Here is a 17,236-nt window from a genome sequence, read left to right on the forward strand (position 1 = left end):
AGAGCGAGACTCCATCTAAAAAAAAAAAAATTGAGTGGAATAATTTTAAATTAGGAGTTTTAAATCTGGGGTTCCTAGAGTCAATGAAGTCTCTGAAATTATATGTAAAATTTAAGTATATGTATATTTTTCTGCGGGAAGGGTCTATAGCTTTCCTTAGATATTCACAGGATTCTGTGGCTCAGTGGTTGAAAACTGTTGCCATGGTCTGGGTCCAGTGGCTCACGCCTGTAATCCCAGCACTTTGGGAGGCTAAGATGGGCAGATCACTTGAGGTCAGGAGTTTGAGCGAATATGACAAAACCCCGTCTACTAAAAATACAAAAATTAGCTGGGCATAGTGGTGCACGCCTGGAGTCCCAGCTACTCAGGAGGCTGAGGCGGGAGAATTGCTTGAACCCGGGAGGTGGAGGTTGCAGTGAGCTGAGATCACACCACTGCACTCCAGCCTGGGCAATAGAGTGAGACTTTGTCTCAAAAGAAAAAAGAAGAAAAGAAAAGAAAACCATTGCCATAAATGATTTTTAGTTACCTATGTTTCTGTTGGTAGAAAATACATGTAACTAAACTTTGTTTTATCTTAGGCTTTCCTGAAATTTCCTAAGAGGTATTTGAAGGGGAAAATAGTTTTCTTTTTTTTCTTTGTTTTATTCTTTTTCTTTTTGGAAAATAGTTTTCTTTTCCTATCCTTTTCACAACCTCCTCCCTGACTCCAAAAATCTAAGAATTCATTATTTACTGCTTCTATAGGAGTTTCTTTTAATATTTTAGCTGAAATAATTGATTCTGTTTTGATAACCCCCAAACATCGTTAAAACTTGGACCTAGAAATTCACTGTGGATTCTGAGTTCTGAAACTAGAAGAGAATGTCAGCAACAAATGTAAGCTTCTGAACAATTGAAATGGTGGCTTCAGTTACAAATGGCTTTTCTTAAGATTTGTTAAAGAGCAACCTAAGGACTGAGGAAAAGGGTCTGAAGTTTCATGGAGCAGTCAGGATCTGGGGAGCCCAGCTAGCTGTGTTGCTGCAGCAAAGGAAAGCAGGGTAGAGAAGAAAGTGGCATTCATGCTCAGGAATTTTCGTAAGTTCCCCGCTTCTGAGATCTGACTGGGCCAAGCAGGGTAAGGATGTGTGTGGAACTGATTGTAAAAGAGTGCTATTATGTTCAATTTAAGCTTCTCCAGGGAGAATGGAAATTAAGCTTAAAATCTCTAAGGAAAAGTTCTGACCTTCCCTTTCTTTTTTTGCATCCTCTCTCCTTTTGTGCAGGTGGATGGAAGCATGCCTAGGGGAAGATCTGCCTCCCACCACAGAACTGGAGGAGGGGCTTAGGAATGGGGTCTACCTTGCCAAACTGGGAAACTTCTTCTCTCCCAAAGTAGTGTCCCTGAAAAAAATCTATGATCGAGAACAGACCAGATACAAGGTGAGTCCTTCCTTGTTTAGTGCTTAGATTTCTGTCAACTTGGGAAAGTTAGCATGTTTTATTTTGTGTAAGAGTTATTGAGAAGTATGTGTAAGGTATGTTTGTTTCAACAAAATATAGCCTTTAAAATGCCTGGCAGAATGGAGAAATTTGTTCAAAGACAATATGTACTAGGAAAATAGTATTACATCTCTTTTAGAATTTATCTGGAAAACCCGCCTTCCCCCACCCCGTCCCCCCACAAAAAATATATGTACTAGGAAAATAACTTTAGCTGTCTGTGTTTCTGGTAGAATTCTTATGATGTTATATATCTAGAAATTTTCCTAGTTGTAGATGAATTTTTTAATTCTTTAGAAGGTAGAAGAAGTAACTAGGAGAATTACTACTTTAAATCTAGTTTTGGGGCCGGGCGCGGTGGCTCACGCCTGTAATCCCAGCACTTTGGGAGGCCGAGGCAGGCGGATCACAATGTCAGGAGTTTGAGACCAGCCTGACCAACATGGCGAAACCCCGTCTCTACTAAAAATACAAAAAGTAGCCGGGCATGGTGGTGCATGCCTGTAATCTCAGCTACTCAGGAGGCTGAGGCAGGAGAATCATTTGAACCCGGGAAGCGGAGGTTGCAGTGAGCCAAGATCATGCCACTGCACTCCAGCCTGGACAACAAAGCAAGACTCCGTCTAAAAAAAAAAAAAAACCTAGTTTTAGGCTGGGCACGCCGATTCTCACCTGTAATCTCAGTACTTAGAAGGCCAGGGTGGTAGGATCTCTGAAGACCAGGAGTTTGAGACTACCCTGGGCAATATAATGAGACCCTGTCTTACAAAAAAAATAAAATAAAACTAGCCAGACATGGTGGCACATGCTATAGTCCTGTCTACTTGGGAGACTGAGGCAAGAGGATTGCTTGAGCCTAGGAGGTTGAGGCTGTAGGGAGTTAATATTGCGCTACTGTACTCCCACCTGTCTCCTTAAAAAAAAAAAAGGAAATGAATTTTAAGCACTGAGATGTGTTGGCAAATTGAATGCAAAAGTAACTTCATGAAAAAACATCACCCTGTGATACTGGAGTTCAAAGTACAATGGGAAAGTGATTCAATTTCAGAAAATTGAGATAAGTGAGAGGGTTTGATTCCTGTGTCTCAAGGTGCTATAAAAAAGACGACTGCTTAATTAAGTTGGGATGTTGGGCCGGGCCCAGTGGTTCATGCCTGTAATCCTAGCACTTTGGGAGGCTGGGGCAGGCTGAACACTTGAGGTCAGGAGTTCAAGATAAACCCGGCCAACTTGGTGAAACCCTGTCTCTACTAAAAATATAAAAATTAGCCAGGCTTGGTGGCGCACATCTGCAATCCCAGCCACTCAGGAGGCTGAGGCAGGAGAATCACTTGAACTCAGGAGGCGGAGGTTACGGTGAGCTGAGATCATGCCACTGTACTCCAGCCTGGGCAACAGAGCAAGACTCTGTCTCCCCTACTGCCCCCCCAAAAAAAATGGGGATGTTGACAAGGACCAAATTTTATTGTCTAAAGCCTCTGTAGGGAGCTTACCTGTGGACTCTTATTTGAAAAAGGATGACTATGAAAGATAGTGGAGAATTGCATTACCAAGACCAAATGTAAGGGTGGGCAGCTGTAATAATTGGGCCCAAACTCAGAATGAGTAAGGCTGCAATGTCAAAGAGATTTTTTATGTTTTATGTTTAAATTCAAGGGAAAACAAGGGAAAGTATAGGTACTCAGCCAAAATTAACATCATAAACAGAAACTTTTCTTGGTCAAAAAGACTTATATGTTCAGTGGGTTTTTTTGTTGTTGGTTGATTGGTTTTTGTTTTGATACAGGGTCTTGCTGTGTCACCCAGGCTAGAGTGCAGTAATGCCATCATGGCTCACTGCAGCCTTGACCTCCCTTGGGCTCAAGCAATCCTCCCACCTCAGCCTCCCTAGTAGTTGGGACTATGGGAGCATGCTACTACACCAGGCTAATTTACACAAATTTTAGTGTAGAGATGGGGGTCTCACTATGTTACCCAGGCTGGTCTCCAACTCCTGGGCTTAAATTATCCTCCCACCTTGGCCTCTCAAAGTGCTAAGATTACAAGTATGAGCGAGCCACTGTGCCCAGCCCTATGCTCAGTTTTGAATACACAGTTATTCTGAAGACAACTCTGGAGCTATTCTATAGGCAGAATGGGAAGATAGTGTAAAAGGAGAGTGGAGACTTTGCAGATAGTGTAAAAGGAGAGTGGAGACTTTGCAGCAACAATTTAAGAAAAATGGCTGGGTGCAGTGGCTTGTGCCTGTAATCCCAGCACTTTGGGAGGCTGAGGTGGGAGCCCTCACTTGAGTCTAGCAGTTCGAGATCAGCCTGGGCAACAAAGTGAGACCTCTGCTCTACAAAAAATAGAAAAAAAATTAGATGGACATGGTGACATGCGCCTGTAGTTCCAGCTACTCAGGAGGCAAAGGTGAGAAGATCACTTGAGCCCAGGAGGTAGGGCTGCAGTGAGCCGATTGTGCCAGTGAGCCGATTGTGCCACCGCACTGCAGACTGGGCAACAGGGTGGAGCCCTGTTTCAAAAAAAAGCAGACATTGAAGGCTAGAGGGGATATCTATATATAGAGAGAGAATGAAAGCCCTGATTGATATTTTTTGAGATGGAGTCTCATTCTGTTGCTGAGGCTGGAGTGCAGTGGCGCCATCTTGGCTCTCACTGCAACCTCTGCCTCCCAGGCTCAAGCAATTCTCCTGCCTCAGCCTCCCAAGTAGCTGGGATTACAGGCATGCGCCACCACACCCAGCTAATTTTTGTATTTTTAGTAGAGATGGGGTTTCACCATGTTGGCCAGGCTGATCTCAAACTCCTGACCTGAGGTGATCCGTCCACCTTGGCCTCCCAAAGTGCTGGAATTACAGGAATGAGCCACTGTCCCAGCGTGGTATTTTTATACAGCATTTTGTGAATATCTTCTATGTGTTCAGATACCATACTCATATAATTGGTTTATGTGCATTATCTCACTTAGTCTTTATACATACAAAGCAGCTGTTCTAGATGGTAAAACTCTGTCCCTAAAGGATGAAGTGGCTAAGCCAGTAATTGAATCCAAGATAATTTAACTCCAAAGACCACATGTTCTGTTGAGCACGCTATACACAGGAAGGCTCTCCAGGTGGTTCCTAAGTGAGAGGAACTGAGATGTGGAATTGGCTTTTTGGTATTGGAATGTGAGCATAATGACCTCAAAATTAAAGAGAATTTGTCAAATCTCATGAGGAAACTTTTGCGAAGAGAGTTTTTATTTAATATTTGCTTCAATACAGCCAACAGAACCTAATTTTTTTTTTTTTCTTCTAGGCGACTGGTCTCCACTTTAGACACACTGATAATGTGATTCAGTGGTTGAATGCCATGGATGAGATTGGATTGCCTAAGGTAACTTACCTGAGATAATAGTTTAGGCTTTGTTCCAGCTGTTTTGGCATAACCCCCAAACAACCTGTTCTCATTCTACCTGTAAAATTATTCTCAGAATCTTTGGTGTTTTTTTAAATACTGAAAGATGTCTTTCTTTTTGACTTAGGAAATAGTTTTGTTCTTTTTCTTTTGTAATCCTCATACCTGTTTCACCTTACCCTAGAGAAATTCCCTGTGATGACATCTACTTTTACTACATCAAATTGTAGACATACATTTTACTATTTTTCCTTGGATAGAATTCACATGCTGTGAGATTCACCGTTTTAAAGAATACCAAATCAGTGGTTTTTATTTATTCACAAAGTTGTTAGCATTAAAATTTGACCTTTGGAAATATAAGGAAATGTTTTAGAAATCTGTAGGGAGTATGAAGGGTCGTTTTATATTTTAGATTGTAGAGGTGATGACGTTACTTCCTGTGTCTGTTTTTGGTCATGGCTGCAGTTTTGATTGGAGTGTACATCTTCTGGGTGTTTTGCTCAGGAGTTTATTTAGTGTTGCTTTCAGTGAAATTGTCATCCCACTCCTGCCTGAATCTGTAATTGCCACACTGTATTGTCACTCTTAGAGACATGAATGGATTGATTGATTTCGTTCTTTCTTTTGTTCTCTGTTTTTTTTCTTTCTATTTATATCCTTTGACCTAAGAATTCTGCTTCTTGGAAGTTATCCCAAATAAATAATCAGAAAGCACCAAAAACATGTATATATAAGGATTTTTTAGCATTGACTATGATAGAAAAAATTGATAGCAAAGTACATGTTTCTTCACAAGGGGTATTAATTGTGTTACAGCCAAATACTAGTGCCATTAAAAAGGATATCAACCCAAATAAAGGGCCTTTGATGTATTAAGTGGGGAAAAACAGTTGAAGGTTATAAGAGTTTGTGTTCTAGCTAAGATCAGATCACTATTTTTGTCTGAAAATAAAGTGAGTGTTCTTGGGAAAAATTTGTAAGGAGATAAAACAGTTTTCATTTCTGTGTGATGGGATTAAGGGTGGTTTTTATTTTCCTTATACTTTCCTGTAGAGTTCAAATTTTTGTAACCAAAGGAAATTTTATTTTTAAAAAGTGAGATGTAGAGTATCAGAAGGTGGCTAAAACCATTTTATATTTTGTATTTTGTGCAATATATAAATATTGTATACACATATGTATATTGTATAAATATATATTACATATACAATATATTGTTATAATATACAATTATATATTATATATAGTATATTTTAATAATGTATATTAATATATATCATTACAATATATAATTATATGTTGTATATATATAGTATATGGATATATATATAAAATATACTACAGATATGTATTGTTGCATACATACCTGTCGAATTGAGTTAAATCAGAGCCGAGTCTTTGCAGAAGACTAGCTTTTTTCCAGAGAAAGTGCTGAAGTTCTCTTCCTTGCCACTGGTATGTTTGAGAATTAGGCCCCACAAGTGTTAGGAAATGCAGTACGTCAAGTTCTTATATTTATGTGGCCTGTCTGTGCACCTGTAACTTCCTTTCCCTGTTTTTTTTTTAAAATATAGTATAAAATACTGTACTATATATAGTGTAAAATATTAAACTGTGCACCTGTTTTTTATATAGTATATTGCCAGTGGGCAATGACAATTTAACCTCATTTGAATAGTACTAAGAGCTTTGTTAATATTTTCTATTGCTAGTAGTATTGTTACTATGAGATGCTTTTTTAATGATGTAATTTTATTACCTTTTTTGGATTACTAACAGTAGTATATTGTCCTGGACTACAATTGGAACAAATATAGAATGTATTAAAGGCTTTCAGGGACAACTTGATAATCATGGCTGTAAACCTTGAATTGTCCACCCTACATTTAGGCCCAGAAGACTTCTGAGTAATAAGAACTAATGATAACCTAAAAATGTATTGTTGTCCTTAATATAATGTATAATACGTAATTGACAGTACATATATGGTGTTTATCGGGATGTCTTTTCTAATCTCTTTATGTGGTACATGCTGGCCTGTTATAGAAACTTAATGCAGTAATTTTTTGGTTCTTATCCTTTTTGACTCTTCATTATAATTGGTACTGTTGGCTGCCTTTTCCCTGAGATATTTCTTAGTTTGATTTTTAAAATTGTTTTTAATCTGCTCAACTCGTCCTGTTTTCTTTAATTATTCTACCTTCCGTGTTCTAGTGATGGACATTCTTTAAGATGCAATCCTTGTTAGATACATTTTCCCATTTTCATGGTTTCCTTTATTCTCAAGACTTGCTGACATAAGATAAACATAGTATCTTCAGTTGGCTGCTGGATATTTCTCCTTGGATAGCTTCCTGTCACCTAGAATTTTTCATATCTAAAACTAAATCTACCTTTCCCCCAACTGAACTTCCCTTCCTCTATAATAAATGGTACCATGTCATCATTTTCCCAGTCATCCAGTCTCAAAACCTTGGAGATACTTTGAACTTCTAAATGTGGTCATTCCCGCTACTCCATTTATTTGAAATACCTCTTTTATCCATCCACTGTTAACAACAGCCTCCCAGCCTACCTCCCCAGCTCGTCTCCCATTATTCAACATACGCTATGTCCTGTCTCCAGTCAGATCTCCCCAGAGCTCTATTTTTATCCTTAGCTCCAAAGCTAGGCTGCCACTTTATGTCCTGCTTATCAAGTTCAGACTTGTCTGACTTTAAGTTGCTCATAATCATCTGATTTTATCCTACCTATCCAACCTTATTTTTCTGTTATTTTCTAGAATGTATTCTGTAGATTTTAAAAAACAATAGGGTATATTGCCTTACTGTCTCACATCATAATTATTTCTGCTTTATTTATTCTGGCTATTTCTCTTGTTTGGAAGGCCTTTTGCTCTCTATCATGATTCACTCATTTCTTTAGTTTATGATTTCACAGTCTTAATATAGGCCTTTATTGCTTATCCAAATTCTTCTCACCTCATTATTCAGTCTTTTGCTTATCCAAACCACTGTCACCCCTTATTTCCCTAAATTACAGATTGAATTGTATGGTGCCACACGACTGTGACAATAGGTCTTGAAATTCAAGGCTATTCCCAGTCTAAATCTATTCTGTTCTTATCCTACGTCATTCACTAACTTTAGAGCTCCATGATGCTGGCTCTGGGCTTGATATCAAAGATATGGCAGTGAATAAATAACATAGATCTAGCCCTGCCTTCATGTGGCTTATAGTCGGTTGGAGTAGCCAAACAGATAAACACAAATGATTGATCTTGGTAAGTGCTACCATGGAAAAGTACTTGTCTTCCAAATTCCCTTATACATGCTCTATTCTAGCTACTTCATCTGTGTAGCTTCCCATTTCTCCCAAGCATTAAACACATTTTAATATTTTATAGTTTTTTCAATGTCTAAGTGTAGCAGGTTGCACAAACTAAAGCACTTAGTAAATGTTCATTGTTGAGTTGTTTCTCCATCTGGGCATGGTAGATAGTAACTAGGAGCATTGTGGTTCTGAAAGCCTCATACTCAGATCAGTCCAGTGATTTAAACTGGACTAGAACTTGGTCTTCATATGCCTGTGTCTGGGTCTGAAATAAGTAAATCACCTTCTCACACCTAATGAAATTCAGTGGGTTGACCAAATAAAGATTTTCCAAGTAGTACTTTTTCTTCTGTATTACAGCATTTCATTCCTTGTAGTTCTGATGATGAAATGTCTATTCACCCTAATGAAATTATTTACTGAATGCCACTGATGTTTTCTAACCGTCCATTGTTTGATTTGTATTATTGATGATTGGTGAATGTCAAATGAACACAGTGAATGGATACCTTACTCTATTTCTTTTATTTCTCCCTAGATTTTTTACCCAGAAACTACGGATATCTATGATCGAAAGAACATGCCAAGATGTATCTACTGTATCCATGCACTCAGGTAATCAAATTTTCTTGGCAAAATAAGGAAATTATGAATAACATCTGAATTGAGTGTGTAGTTTTTTATGCTTGAGGTAAGAATGAAAAAGTTTTTTCATTAGTTTCAAAAGTTCCAAATAGGATAAAATACTGTTATCTGAACAAAATGGTGAGAAACAGCTGTGTTTTTCTACGGAGTACCGAGAAAGGATTTATTTATTTAATAGCAGATAATTTTGTTCTAAAAACATGGTATCTTCCATAATTGATCTAGTGTTTCTGTGAACTATGCTTTCACTTGGAGTGCAGTCTCTTATTTAATTATCTAGGTCCTTGCCATCGTTAAGCCATTTGTTCATTCATTCAATAATTTTTACAAGCCAGGTGCGGTGGCTCACGCCTGTAATCCCAACACTTTGGGAGTCGAGGCGGGTGGATCGCCTGAGGTCAGGAGTTCGAGACCAGCCTGGACAACATAGCAAAACCCCGTGTCTACTAAAAATACAAAAAATTAGCTGGGCATTGGTGGTGGGTGCCTATAATCCCAGCTACTCGGGAGGCTGAGGCAGGAGAATTGCTTGAACCCGGGAGGCAGAGGTTGCAGTGAGCCAAGATTGCACCATTGCACTCCAGCCTGGGCAACAAGAGCGAAACTCCATCTCCAATAATAATAATAATAATAATAATACTTTTTATACCAACACAAACATGATAGTAGGAAATGATACAAAATATATTTTTTTCCCATAATGTCATGGTAAATTTGGAATGTGGCTTAATTTTGAGGTCCCCAGAATCCTAAATTAAATTGGAAGGAAAAGATACAAGTCTGGAAGGATAGTGGGATGGTTAGTAGTAGATGCTTATACAGGTTAAATACAGAACAGGTTCCTTATCTGAAATGCTTGGGACCAGAAGTGTTTTGGATTTTGAAGTATTTGCATTATACTTACCAGTTGAGCATGCCAAATCTGAAATGCAGAATGCTCCAATTATAGCATTTCCTTTGAGGGTCATGTTGGTGCTCAAAAATTTTTAGGTTTTGGAGCATTTTGGATTTTGGATTTTTAGATTTGGTATACTCAACCTGTGGTACAGTAGTGTAGTATTTTAGCAGATTTACTTGGTGGCCACAGGACTAAAGGAGATGGTGGCAGAGCAAGTGGGACATGAGTCAGATTTTTGCTTGGGCTGCACTTACATAGCATCATCTATGTGTGCTTGCTAAGTGTTAATTACATTGGAGTAGGTATATAATACTGATCTATAAGAAGACTGTTGTCTCGTTTCTTGATCAAACATGTACTAGATCTGTGGTATCATTGGAATCAGTGTGAAACATACAAAAGAATGAATATAGCTGAGAACTAGTGGATCTCGTGTTGAGAATGTAGCAATTTCAAATACGTGTCTGAGGCTGGGTAGGTACAGTGGCTCACACCTGTAATCCCAGTGCTTTGGGAGACCAAAGCGAGAGGTTTGCTTGAAGCCAGGGGTTAAAGACCAACCTGAGCAACGTAGCAAGACCCCATTTCTACAAGAAACAAAACATTAGCTGGGCATGGTGGCATACGCTTGCAGTCCTAGCTACCCTGGAGGCTGAGGTGGGAGGATCACGTAAGCCCAGGAGTTTGAGGCTGCAGTGAGCTATGATTGTGCTACTGCACTCCAGGCTGGGCGACAGAGCAAGACTCTGTCTCTAAAAAACAAAACAAAACATTACCAAATATGTGTGTCTGAGTCCAGATCACATTAATTCTGAGTATTGTGTTTGACTTAGTGTTGCATGAGATTTGTCTATGTTGATAATCTTGTGAAGGCTGTACCTGCGATGGATATCTGAACATGGAAGCAGAATTCCTCTCTGCTAGTTGTGTAACCACTACTCTTGCAGTGTAACCTGGGTTCCAGGCCCTCAAATTCTGTGTAGTAGAGGCTAAAGAATTAACTATGCCTTCCTAGTGGTAGAGTCAGAAAGAGAAAGAAAGGAAGTCTGCTATTGTTTTCCATTTCTCTTGAATATGCAGTCTGTGCTTAGAAGGTATATATAGAGTGGTGTGTTTTGTGATTTATGGTTTTTGTTTTTTTTTTTTTTAATGGTGTTTTTCCTGAAGGGTGGATTGGCAACATTTGATAATATGTAGGAAGTATTTATAGTTGCTGAGAGTTTCTTCTTTTACCACAAAACACAACCATGTTCAAAGCAGGTTCCTCACCTCACTGTATTGGATAAGGCTCCATCTTCTTTGGATCAACAGTGACAGAAAAGTACTAACTGTCTGTCTCCTCCCTGCTTGCCGTTTTTTTTTTCCCCCTCTGAAGTCTTGATTGGCATTATTCCAGAGATAGTCACTGTGCTTTAATCATACTATATTACTTTTGTAGATAACATTCCACTCTTAGATAAGACCCCAGTTTTCCATTCTCAAAATACTTGTATACTTCCTGTTTCCCCGTTTTGTTATTCTAATAACTGATTTTGGGGTTAAACAGGTCCATAATCTCTTATCCTAAATTAAAACCCTAAATTATCTGAAAATTGATTTTAAGTTTGGTGTAAGCTCATTTGTCTTCTTAGTATGATTATGTTTGTGTGTTTCTCTGCAGAAAGTAATGTATTGGATTGAGGATGCTGCCCCAGGGCTTGCTGGGGATACTTTATAATACCATATACACTGTAAATAGAAATACACTTTCTAATATCTGAGAAATTCAACATTCAAATATATCTGGCTCCAAGAATTTGGGTAAGGGACTGTGGGCCTATAGTAGATTCTGTTTCCTAATCACCTGCTGTGTTCCAGGGTCTTTATTAATCATCTTTGAGATTGACATAGTGACTTCTAGGTTACTCACCATTCACAGAAAAGATAGTTAGAATCCAGATAGGTTAACACAGCTTCCTTCTGCCCATTGCTACAAAGTTCAGCTTAAGTAGAAAATAAGAAAAATAAATCTTTTTTTTTTTTTTTTTTTTTTTGAGACAGAGTCTCGCTCTGTCACCCAGGCTGGAGTGCAGTAGCCAGATCTCAGCTCACTGCAAGCTCCACCTTCCGGGTTTATGCCATTCTCCTGCCTCAGCCTCCCGAGTAGCTGGGACTACAGGTGCCCGGCACCTCGCCTGGTTAGTTTTTTGTATTTTTTTTTTTTTTGAGACGGAGTCTCGCTCTGTCGCCCGGGCTGGAGTGCAGTGGCTGGATGTCAGCTCACTGCAAGCTCCGCCTCCGGGGTTTACGCCATTCTCCTGCCTCAGCCTCCCAAGTAACTGGGATTACAGGCGCCCGCCATCTCGCCTGGCTAGTTTTTTGTATTTTTTAGTAGAGACGGGGTTTCACTGTGTTCGCCAGGATGGTCTCGATCTCCTGACCTCGTGATCCACCCGTCTCGGCCTCCCAAAGTGCTGGGATTACAGGCTTGAGCCACCGCGCCCGGCCTTTTGTATTTTTTTTAAGTAGAGATGGGGTTTCACCGTGTTAGCCAGGATGGTCTCGATCTCCTGACCTCGTGATCCACCCGTCTCGGCCTCCCAAAGTGCTGGGATTACAGGCTTGAGCCACCGCGCCCGGCCGAAAAATAAATCTTAAGCGCAGTTACAGGCTGACCCATTATAGGTGCCTAACAGTGTATTTGTGGAAGTAGGCATGGGAGAGCAGGAACAAAGATGGGAAAGTGCTGTTCACCATTAGGGTTTATAAGTTTCAGTGTGAAGCTAAGTACTTTTGATTGTGGGTAAGAGGACTTAACTGGCCATTTTGAATCCATTCATAGCTCCAGTATCGCCATAAAATACTTGTAATAATTAAAGAGAGTTAAAAGAAAGATGGTGCCCATGTCTACTTTTTATGTCAGCCAGTGATATGGTTGTAGCACCTTTAATTTACCATTGAAAGACATTAAAAGCTAATTTAGTGTTCTTGGTACTGTGAAAGCAACTGTATTAGTCCGTTCTCGTACTGCCATAAAGAAATACCTGAGACTGGGTAATTCATAAAGAACAGAGTTTAATTGGCTTAAGGTTCCACAGCTTCTACAGGAAGCATGGCTGGAGAGACCTTAGGAAACTTACAATCATGGCAGAAGACAAAGAGGAAACAGTCACATCTCACATTGCAGGAACAAGAGGAAGAGAGAGGTGGGGAGGTGCTTACATACTTTTAAACAACCAAATCTAGCGATAACTCACTCACTGTTAGGAGAACAGCAGCAAGGGGGAAATCTGCCCCCATTGATCCAGTCACCTCTCACCAGGCCCCCACCTGGGGATTACAATTTGACATGAGATTTGGACAGGGGCACAGACCCAAACCATATCTGCAACATTCTTGAACTTTCTTAAAATTTCTTCTTCCCTATTTCCAAGTAGGAATAAATGAGAAAGAAATTCTTGGAGAAAAATATTCTCACAATTAAGAATGCAGGTGTGATGTATTAGTGAGAAAAATATATAAGGGAACATATTACATGTATAGAAAGTTATTAGTTATTTTACTTTGGAATTTCTTTTTTAAAGAGGCAGGGTCTTACTCTTTTGCTTAGGCTGGAACACAGAGGTGTGATCTTGACTCATTGTAACAACCTCCAAGGTGAAAGCTATCCTCCTGCCTTAGCCTCCCAAATAGCTAGGACTACAGGCATGCACCACCATACCTGGCAAATTAAAAAAATTTTTTTTGTAGAGACAAGGTCTTGCTATGTTGCTCAAGCTGTTTTGAATTCCTGACCTCAAGCGATCCTCCTGCCTCTCCTTCTCAAAGTACTGGAATTACAGGCGTGAGCCGCTACACCCAGTCTGGAGAATTTTTTGAATACATTTAAAATCTTCTGAGAGAGGAGCTTTATATATCCATCTTGAGTGTTTTACCTGAAAGAAAAGCATTTAATCATATACATACGTCTTATACTTGCACTTCTCTGAGAAAATGATTAGCTTCTGTGGATGCATAAAGTCTAGTGTGTTTTGAGAATACTTGATTTTTTTTTGTTTTTCTGTTATACATTTGGGTTTATTATATACAATTTAAATTTTGATCAGTTCTGTGATTGCAGTGTACATGATGCATGTTTGTATTTAGATGATACTGAGTTTATAGATTATTTACAAAAACTGTATACCACTTCAAGTTTCTATGATTTATTTTTTATATATTTCTTATTTCCCTGCTTACTTTAAACTGTCGATTTCTTGCTTTTGTCAGTATCTGTGAAGTACCCTTCTGATCTCTTCTAATTTGTTGGTTCCAGTCAGCTAGGGCTTTAGAATCCACTTAACACAGGCTTATGGACATTGATTTATCTGTCCATTCATCTGTCAAATATTGATTAACATTTTTTAATATATGCTAGGCTCTGGGTAGACATTAGTGAATGAGCCCTGTATTGTCCCTGCTTGCGTGAAGCTTAGAGTCTAAGTGATTTTTTTTTAAGTTTAAAAAGTAAAAATAATTTTTACCAACCTGATACTTAAAAAGTAAAAATATATGAAATACTATTTATCTAAAACTGTTAAATTACCTGGATTAAACTTTTCCATCAGTAATATGAATTCAGTTTAAGTAAGATTTGCCATCTGAATCATTTTTATGAAGCTTTTCTAAGATGTCTTATTATTTAAAACTTACTGATTACAGGAAAGCAAACAAATGAAGAGACACTTCACTATTAATTACATTAACATTAATGTTAACATCTTTTTTTCTTTTTTGAGACGGAGTCTCGCACTGTTGCCCAGGCTGGAGTACAGTGGTGCAGTCTTGGCTCACTGCAGCCTTTGCCTCCCAGGTTCAAGCGATTCTCCTGCCTCAGCCTCCTGAATAGCTGGGATTATAGGCACATGCCACCACACCTGGCTAATTTTTGTATTTTTGGTATAGACGGAGTTTTGCCATGTTGGCCAGGCTGGTCTCAAGCTCCCGACCTCAGGTGATCTGCCCACCTCAGCCTCCCAAAGTGCTGGGATTACAGGCATGAGCCATTGTGCCTGGCCATTAACATCTAATTGTACATTGACTTTGTGCCAGAACCGGGACTTGAATTTGTGCCTACTGATTTCTCCCAGTCCAGTGCTCTTTGCATTGTGTTATGTGACTTTTTAGGACAATGCTGTCATTTAAACTAAAATAAAACACTCTGAGGTAAATAGAGTATTGTAACTACAAAGGAGACTGTTGTAGGTACTGGGAGTCTCAGTGTTCAGAATGCTTCTATTTTATTCTTCATGCTGATTTTCCCCTTTTAAGGGTGGCAGCTAGGCACTGCTGGGAGGCCTAACCTTTTGCATATTGTATCTTCTAGTTTGTACCTGTTCAAGCTAGGCCTGGCTCCTCAAATTCAAGACCTATATGGAAAGGTTGACTTCACAGGTAAGGAGTTACAGACTTGGCAGGAAATGCTTGAATTACGTGGAAATAGCTGGGAGAGCCAGCAGTACCAATTTTAAAGACCTAAGGCTTTAAAAATACTCTGGCAGTGGAGGTGAAAGAAATATAAATAACTTGCTTCTCTAATGTGGGGTAAAGAACACTAAACTTGGAATTTCAAGCTCTGTTCTCTCACTTATAATGTGAACATGATTAGTGAGTCTCAGTTTTCTTGTATATAAATTGGGGATAACATTAACATATATAAAACATATAATAATGTTAACACATAACATTAAATGTTTGGGTATGTTGAAAAAAGCTTTATAACTATCTTTGCCTTTCCATTCCAGTAAGCATCTGTTGTGGGCAAAGCAAGAGGGAGAGTGGGGAGTGAGATGACACAAAGATGCCAATTTAGTAATTTTAAAGTTTAAGCTTATTTGGATGGGTGTTTCTATGTGTATTTGCTATAGCCAGATGCTTGAAGAGATGAGGGATTAGGGAGAAAAAGGGCAGTGGTAATATTGTTTAAGGGTAAGATAGATTCAAGTCTTTCAAAGTGGTGATTGTTTTGTAGGCTTGAAAGTTTAAAACTTGGTAAGAAATTTTTTGTCCATGATATTTTTTCCTTCCAGGGAAGTTATTCACCAGACCTGGGGAAAGGGCCAGACCTTACATGTTTTCTTTATCATTTGGCTTTCTGCCTTAGAAATGAAATTGTTGAATAGCAGCTAATGATTTGGATTGTAAAGACTGAGATAACTGACTTAGTTTGTGATTCACTTATTGTTGAGCTCACATTAAAGCTGTTCCATTTATAAGTTCGTTGTAGGAAATGCCACAAGTAGCAATTCTGAACAACTATTTCCTGTAGGACCGGCTCACTTTATAGTTATGTTTGATGCCCTTGATAATAATAATGTTTGACTGCATTTTATATGCCAGTTACTGTGTTAAGTGCTTTCCATACATTTTATCTTTATATCTTTATAACACCCTAAAAGGTAAATGCCATTTAATCCTATTGCATAGTTGAGGAATATGTTTCCTTCTCTTGGTTATGGAAAGGTGCCTAGCTTGATTGACTGAGTATTAATTCCCTCCTGTAGAAGAAGAAATCAACAACATGAAGACTGAGTTGGAGAAGTATGGCATCCAAATGCCTGCATTTAGCAAGATTGGGGGCATCCTGGCTAATGAACTGTCAGTGGATGAAGCTGCATGTAAGAAGAGAGAAATCTCATGGGTTCAACTGAGATTGTTGCCACCATTTCCAATAATTAATTCTATAGTGATGATCTAGGACATTGTGAATCTTGCTAGCAAGTTTAAGTCCATAGATGTAGTTGTAAACACAGTCTTCCATGCCGTTGTTATTTGGAAATACATGATTAATTCTGATTAAAGTGAAAGCATTTAGAAAGGAAGTCCTGACTGGACACAGTGGCTCACGCCTGTAATCCTAGCAGCTGGGAGGCCAAGGCGGGTGGATCACCTGAGGTCAGGAGTTCAAGACCAGCCTGGCCATGGTGAAACCCCATCTCTACTAAAAAGACAAAAATTAGCCAGGCGTGGTGGCGCGTGCCTGTAATCCCAGCTGCTTGGGAGGCTGAGGCAAGAGAATCACTTGAACCCAAGAGGCGGAGGTTGCAGTAAGCCGAGATGGCACCATTGCACTCCAGACTGGGCAACAAGAGAGCAAAACTCTGTCTCAAAAAAAACAAAAGAAAAAAAGAAAGGAAGTCCTACATTTCCGTGGCTCATTGAGTTTCTTATTGTTTTATGGTGTTTACTCGGTAATTAAGGCAAATACCTCCAGAGCAAGTGCTCCTTGCAAGGCTCTCTTATGAGTATTTCTCTGTGAGATTCCAAATTCATCATCCCAAACATGGATCACAGATGCAGCTGTGGCTTTGTATACCGTAAGGAAGAGGGTAGGCTCATAGGGCCCAGGGAGCCAGTCTTTGAACTCCAGTTGTTATTTCTCTGTGAAAAGGAGCCTCTGTCTCTAATGGGGGGGTGCAGTGTTGCTTTCTATTGTGATATACATCCTTT

At 39.2% G+C, this 17,236-nt stretch overlaps 1 protein-coding gene across 2 annotated transcripts in view; it reads left to right on the forward strand.

Moving 5' to 3' along the window:
• The window catches only part of IQGAP1 (IQ motif containing GTPase activating protein 1), a 116,676-nt gene that overhangs the window by 36,220 nt on the left and 63,220 nt on the right, over positions 1-17,236 (forward strand). For both annotated transcript variants that reach the window (XR_012415386.1, XM_005560517.3), the window contains exons 3-7: positions 1,272-1,428; positions 4,792-4,869; positions 8,765-8,841; positions 15,114-15,181; positions 16,291-16,404. Coding sequence is in view for 1 of the 2 variants with exons in the window: in XM_005560517.3 (XP_005560574.3) it covers positions 1,272-1,428; positions 4,792-4,869; positions 8,765-8,841; positions 15,114-15,181; positions 16,291-16,404 (494 nt within the window). In the remaining variant the exon portion in view is untranslated. The remainder of the gene's footprint in view (positions 1-1,271; positions 1,429-4,791; positions 4,870-8,764; positions 8,842-15,113; positions 15,182-16,290; positions 16,405-17,236) is intronic.

Source organism: Macaca fascicularis, chromosome 7, assembly GCF_037993035.2.
Source record: "Macaca fascicularis isolate 582-1 chromosome 7, T2T-MFA8v1.1".
Taxonomy (NCBI): domain Eukaryota; kingdom Metazoa; phylum Chordata; class Mammalia; order Primates; family Cercopithecidae; genus Macaca; species Macaca fascicularis.